Source organism: Camelus dromedarius, chromosome X (genome assembly GCF_036321535.1).
Source record: "Camelus dromedarius isolate mCamDro1 chromosome X, mCamDro1.pat, whole genome shotgun sequence".
NCBI lineage: Eukaryota > Metazoa > Chordata > Mammalia > Artiodactyla > Camelidae > Camelus > Camelus dromedarius.
In genome coordinates, this window is record NC_087472.1 from 864,386 (window position 1) to 871,574 (window position 7,189).

Consider the following 7,189-nt stretch of genomic DNA (forward strand, 5'->3'; position numbering starts at 1 on the left):
GGGACTGAGGGTCAGGGGAGGTGCAGGTGGAGGCCTCCCACCTGAAGCTGAGCTGCTTCTGGTCAAGTGTTTGTTCTGAGGGTCTCTGCGCCAGGCTCTGGGGATAGAGCAGGCAAGGCAGCCGGCAGAAAGCCTTTTCCCCAGGGAGCTGACACACTTGGGGAGAGGGTAACAGTAGGCTAAAGACGGACACACCGAGCTGGGAAGGGAGATGAAGGGATTCAAGAGAAAACACAAGAAAGAGCTGTTAGCAAGTCAAAGCCACAGATTTCAGGAAGGACTGGATGTGGATGATGAAGATTGTTGTCAAGGAGGACCTCCAGGCTTTGGCATAACTGGGTGTTACTGAGATGAGGCCATCAAGGGAAAAACCAGGCCAGACAGGGTGCCAGATGACGAGCTCTGCTTTGACCTGCTAACGAGCTCCTCGTGTTTTCTGTATCTCTCTGGAATCTCTTCTTGGTCACTGTCACGTGCAGGCTGCCAGTCGTGCTGAGCGCCTGAGCCCATGCTCTCCCTTGGGCTCTCTGACTCGCGCTGCTCCGTAGACACCTGTGTAGCCAATGCCACTGCTCCCACCCACCTCCTTGCACACTCTCTGTTGCTAGTAGATGTAGCCAGTTTTGTCCCGTCCCCAAAGGAATTCAAAGACAAGACGCAGAGGTTAGGAAAGTAAAGTGGGGACTTATTAAGGGATGGGTAGGACACTCTCAAGGGGAGAGCAGGCAGGCTCATGTGAGCGGCTGCCCTGAGTTTCTCTGGCAGGTTGGTTACACAGGGTGTAAAAGTGAATGGCAGGATATTCATTGGGGAGGGAGGAGTTTGGGGTCCTATTCCGGGATTTCCATCCCAGCTCCACCTTCCTGAGGGGAGGAGGGATTTGTGTCTGTATTTAGTCTGGATGGAAGTGTCATGGCCTCGCTGCATGATGGGCACTTCTGATCTACAAGGCTAATTTTGTTCAAATGAGGGCATAATGAGTAAAAGGTTACATTCGGACACTGGAGATTCCTACCCTTTCCCACCTTTCTTTGTCAGCCTCCAGGCCACTCATCACCCTAAAATGTATGACCACTTATGAGCCCAGAGGTTCCTGCTTTTCTCTGCCCAGGGACCCCTGGTGCTTATGTGATGTGTGGTTTCCTGTATTTGGCCTGTGCCCGTCTTTTCTGCCCAATTCCTGCCATTTGGCCTGCGTCCCCCTTTCTCTGCTCATATCTAGCTATCTGCCTGCTCTAACACCTCCACTGTCTGCCTCCATCCAGTCTGTGCACAGGGTGGGCTGGAAGGGCAAGGGAGGTCACATCCCAGGACGTAGCTCTGTGCTGATGCAGCCAAGAGTCACCGAACAAATGCCTCCCTTTCTTCTTTCGAGGGACATTTCTGAGGTGCAGGTAACTGGTGAATGAATGAAATGAAATAGGAGTGGATGGATGAGCACTGGCCTCCTAAGTTGTTGTTACACATCTCAGTGAAGCATGGGGTGGGGGAGGGCTTTGTGAAGGGATACATCCACACTTATGCTACGTATCCCTGCGTCACATGAATTGCTTGTAATGAGAAGGTATTTATTAGGCACACAATAAAATCAAAATGAAAATATTACAGGAAAATTTAGATGAATTTTATTTGAATTTTGCATGGGGAGAGACTTCTAAGCCTGCTAACGATGGCATATTTATAAGCAATAACATTTATTGAGTGATTACCATGTTCCCATCACTGTTTGAAGCAATTACCATGAATGAGCTCATTTCATCCTGAAATATACCAGCATTTTTATTGTGGTTATCTTTAGTAGTGAGATGATGTGACTTATTTTTATTTCCTTTTCCAAACCTGCCCGTACTTTTTCTATTTGTGACAGTAAGCATGGATTGCATTTCTAAGCAGAAAAAAATTAAGAAACTCATTCAGAAATGGTTCAGAAAAACTTCTAATTAGTTCCCAAGTGAACTACTTTGCTGAAGTTTTAATTATCCTGTTTAATTCACTGGAGGCCAATCTTTCCTTTGAAAGTGTTTCTAATTGGCACCCTTTCTTGATGCAATTAGGAGTACCTTGACGAAGTCCCTGAGGTCCCTGAGCCTTGGGGCCCAGGCATCATGCGGGCCGGTGCAGAAGAGCCCTGCCTGGCTTTGTGACTTTGAGCTGCTTCCAAAAAAGCAAACCTTTCTCAATTCCACACATACTGCTCATTCTACCTGGAGTGTTATTCCCCGAGAGGACAGCTGCTTGTTAGCTTCATCAGCATTTCATCAGCGTCACACAAGGGAATAGCTTGCTTTTCTACCCTGCCAGGTACTCACGTATACGTGTACACATGTGTGGAAACACAAAATACACACACACACGCACACGCACACGCAGAGCTGGATGCTCACAGGGTGGTCAGCGCATCACAGCCCCTCCTCTCCACAGCACTAGTCCTACCTACCCTGAACACTTCTGGCTGAGTATTGGTCAAAGCCTTTGCATTTCTGAATCAGAGAAGACTTGTTTGGAATATAGTAAATGGATTTAAAACGCATTAGGCATAATCTGTAACGATTAAGGTGAAGAGGTGACGGGACCAAGGCATATAAATTCGAGGAAGTTGATGGCTAAATACATCAACAAGGCTCTCTTTGCCAGATACTCAACATCTTTTTTGAAATCCTGAGCTTCAAGTTGATATAGACGCCTAAACCTAAATGTCCTGAAGGACCCGGAATGCAGCCAGCTCCCAGCTGACCTCACTGTGTCTCCCCACTTCCCAGATGCTTCCCTCTTCCTCGCACTCCCATAGCCTCCACTGTCTCCTCTAACGTCTACGTCCCCAGTCCCCCTAAATATGTCCCAGTCACTCTCCCTAGGCTACCTCAGGCCAGGTTGGCATCATCTCTTATGTCACAGATTCTTGTACCCCTTCCCTCTGGGAACACCCCCCCCCCCCCCGCTGGGGAAGTCAGTGGGTTATCATCACTTCACCTCTGATGACCCTGCTGACCCCTACCGGGACCCTGGGCATCAGGTCAGACGCACACCCTGTCCCACCAGGCCCAGGAGAAGGTCTCCCTCCTTCCTGGGGCCCCCTGTGCTGCCAGATCCCCTACCCCATTGCCTGGGAGTGATGGGACTCCCTGTCTGCACCCTTCGCCCACCCTCAGGCTGTACTTGTCCGGGCACATGCGTGTGTGTGTGCATGTGCAGGGACACCTGGGTTGGTGCTGTCACTCCTTCCTGTCACAGACAGCAAGGCCCAGTGGACAGGAACCCACAGCTGTACTCCTGTCAGCGATGTTCCCTTGTCTTACGTGCGAACTGGACCAGGGCAGTAGTTACAAAGGGGTCATGGGCTAGAAGGCATTTGGGCTGTGCCTGAAGGGCCAGTGAAGGCTGGATAAGCGTCAGAGGTGCGGGAGGGCACTCCGAGCAAGGGGCCTGCCTGGGCTGAGGAGACCGATCAGTACCTTTGGTTTTCAGAAGTCTTTACTGCGGAAGCCCCAGCGCTACACACCTGCCCCTCACCCGGCTTCAACACCTGTCAACATTTCACTAGTTTATTTTGAAAGTAGGGAAGGACTTAGGGGTGAGAGCAGTGAGAGCTATATTTCTTTTTTGTTTTGTTTTGTTTTGTTTGTTTTGTAGGGTTTTAATTAACTCAAAATAAGACACATACATGAATAAGATGATTCAAGACCACAACTTGTCTCACAAACTTTCAAGCCTTTTTTTTTTTTTTAAAGTTCTCCTTATGCTGAGATTCCCTCTGAATCTCCCCTGAGGACCAAATGTGAATGCAACTTTGATTTAGTCTCTTTGCCTGAGTTTGTTTTTAACAGAGAGGTGTATTTCTTAAAGTGATAAAAGAAGAGGCACCACCTAAGCATGTACAAATAAAGGGGGGCCCATGCAGTGGTCCCCTCCCACCCTTCCAGGGTGCAAGCTTTTCTAGGACCCAGTCCTCGCTGCCACTGATTCCACCCCCTGCATGCTGGACCAGGCACGCTTTTGAAGTGTTGTCCTGTGTGATCCTCACCACAGTCCCAGGAGGTGTGGAAGAGGATTGCCCCATCTGCGGACAACCTGGGCCTATCTTTCCACACAGCATCGTCTGCAGTGGACTGTGACCAGGAATTTGCTGGTCTGTAAGCTCCCGGGCACAGCCTCTAGTGGATTCTTCCCTGCTGTCACCATCTTCTCTCAGTGACTTGCTGTGGCCTTGGCACTAGGAAAAATTATCCATGTCGTCATCCTCCAGGATCTACCACTCCAGTGGAGGAGGGCCCCTGCGGTGGCTCTGAGGGCCTCTTTGTGGTAGAAGATATGGTCGTTGCCCAGGGATGATGAGGGAGGTGGGAGGGCCACGAACTGAGGAGAGCAGGCGAAGCTGGAAATCACTGGTGCTTATGGAATTTTTCTGTATGTCCAGGGGAGCGCTTTGGGGGCTTAAACTATAAGGCAGTGTATTGCTGACCGAACACAAGGTCCAGAGGGAGGTGGTCACAGTGTTGGTCGCACTGTTCAAGGAAGGCTCATCAAGGACCCAGAGCCCTTCATCCCTGACCCTTTGAGCAGTGTGTGCCTGCTCCTAGGACTGGTGGTGGAATGACTCCGTCCTTCCTACGAAAGAATAGCTCGGAACTATTGTACTAACATAAGTTGCTTTACTGTAGTCTTTTTAATAAGGTGCCTAATTTCCCCAGCCTAATTTGTGAGTGTCTTGAGGGCAGGGACTGTGTCTTACGCTGTTTTACATCCACAGTGCTTGGTTCATGCGAGGAGCTCGTTCATCCATTCATTCAAGAATGCTGCTGAGTACTGTGAAGCAAAGAGATGCAGGGGTGGGAGTGAGGTCAGCAAACACTTTCTTGAGATCAATATACCTGATCTGAGTCCCTGAGTCACAGAGGCCTCAGCTCAGTGGGATATTGAACCCTTTCATTCCTTGAGCAACTGAAGTCTGAAGCTTATGGAACACCTGTTATGGGCCAGGTGCTGGGGTGACAGAGGTTAATCACAGTTCTTGCCTTCAAGGAGCCTCTACCCCAGTCGGGGAGATGATAGGTGAGGAGTAAGCATGAAGGGCCACACAGGGAGGACGCCTTCCCCAAGCTGCCAGGAGCAAGTGGCCCTTTAACAGATCAGGGGGTGCAGAGGAGTCAGCAGCCCAGCCTGGAGGCCGCAAGTGGGGCAGGTCCTGAGATGCCTTAGTGAGGACAGTGAGCAGGAGGAGGGTGGAGTGAATTGCAACCCCCAGCCACTGCTGCTTTGGTTTGCATCCTTTTGGCCAGACAAGTGGCTGCTTTAATTTCCTGTTCGGGCCATGTCTTCCTGTCAGTGTCTATGTCTCCACCAGTGCCCCAGGTGATAGATACAATTGTCCATGAAGGGACAGTGAAACATTCACAGACACCCCAGAGCTGCCCCATCTTGGAAAGCACTGGGATTCGGTCCCTCTCTCTGAGCACAGAAAAGGTGGGCAGTGCGGTGATGCGCTGAGCTCTGGGAAGCGGGCTAGGCTAGTTGTGGTGGAGCCCACCTCCCCTTCACCTCGTCTTGGACTGCCGCCTCATTCAGTTGTGGCTCTCGAGGAGTCTCTTGAGGGCACCCTTGACTTCCTTGTTCCTCAGACTATAGATCACAGGGTAGAGCACGGGAGTGACATTGGTGTAGATCAAGGAGACGATTTTGTCCTGGTCCGGGCTGTAGCATGACTTGGGGCGAATGTAGATGAATGTCGCGCAGCCGTAGTGCAGAAGAGAGACCAGCAGGTGCCCGGCACAGGTGGAGAAGGCTTTGCTCCTGCCTTCAGCTGAGTGGATTCTGAGGACAGCAACAATGATGAAGCCGTAGGAGAGCAGGATCAGGAAGAAGGGACTCAACAGGATGAGCGTGCAGACCAGGAAGATGGCAATCTCGTTGGCTCGGGTGTCCGAGCAGGCCAGAAAAAGCACCGCAGGAATGTCACAAAAGAAATGATTGATCTCATGGGACTGACAAAAGGGGAGGAGGAATATCAGTGTAGTCAGGGCGAGGGACAGTGCAAAGCCACTGACGCATGCCAGGGCCAGCATCTGCAGACAGAGGGCCCTGGTGACCGTGAGCGGGTAGCGCAGAGGCCTGCAGATGGCCACAAAGCGGTCGTAGGCCATCGCGGCCAGGAGGAAACACTCTGCACCGCCCAGGGCGATGAAGAGATGCATCTGCAAGGCACAGCCCAGGAAGGGCATCCGCTGGCTCCAGGACAGGAAGTTGGCCAGCATGTTGGGGACGATGACCAATATATAGCAAATTTCAATGGCAGACAGGTTGCAGAGGAAGAAATACATGGGGGTCTGAAGGGAGGAGTTAGTGCAGGTGATGAGCACGATGGTGGTGTGCCCGGCTAAGGTGACAAGATGCATGATCAGAAAGAGTCCGAAAAAGAAGATTTGTAGTTCAGCCAGGTCCCCAAAGCCCAAGATGATAAAGTCAGAGCTCAAGGTGTGGTTTTTCTGCAGTGGGGCCATCCTAGAACTTCTGGGCTGGAGGAGGCCGCTTCCTGGCAAGTTCTGGGCGGCGGGAGACCGCGGGGCCCTTTCCACAGGTGGGCTCAGCCACTGTCCTCGTTCTCTACACCTTCTGTTCACGGAGGATGAAGAACTGCCGGCTGTGACGCTGACGCCACTCTAGTTCACCTGTCGAGTTATTACAAAATGAACCTAGATGAGTGAAGTCTACGTACGAAGTCGTTTTTGTTTTGAGGGGCATACAATTTTCTTCACATTTAAATTTCATCATTGAAACGTTACAGTGTTTTCCTCCGCCAATTTTATAAGCTCTTGGAGTGCAATACATGTTATTTTTGAGAGACAAACCAAAGGTTAATTTCTCAAGGTTCTTGCCATTTGCTTTGCTGTTTGCTTTAACAGCATTTTATAGAGGATCTTTTATATACATTTGTAATTTTTTTAATTACAAAAATTGTTTTAATTAAAAAAAAGATTTGCGATCTGGTTTGTTTTTCATCTAATTTTAAAGCAAATCATGTACCAAATTTTTGGTCCAAATTGTGTAGGATAAGTTAAATTTAAATTGCATTCTGTTAACCAGTGTGAGTGTATTTCTGTAAGTATAGTTACGTTGAAATAAAGTTTTAAAAAGCAATAAATAAATAACTAAATAAATTTCACTGAGCTCAAATTTTTGAAATAAAGATCAACGG

The 7,189-nt window shown here is 49.6% G+C and overlaps 1 protein-coding gene across 1 annotated transcript; it reads right to left on the bottom strand.

Annotated features, from left to right (window-relative positions):
- Positions 1–5,558: 5,558 nt before the first annotated feature.
- Positions 5,559–6,494, bottom strand: LOC105106412 (olfactory receptor 10V1). The gene has a single exon (XM_011000224.1). It carries the CDS (start codon positions 6,492–6,494, stop codon positions 5,559–5,561), a length of 936 nt encoding a protein of 311 aa, XP_010998526.1.
- Positions 6,495–7,189: the final 695 nt, after the last annotated feature.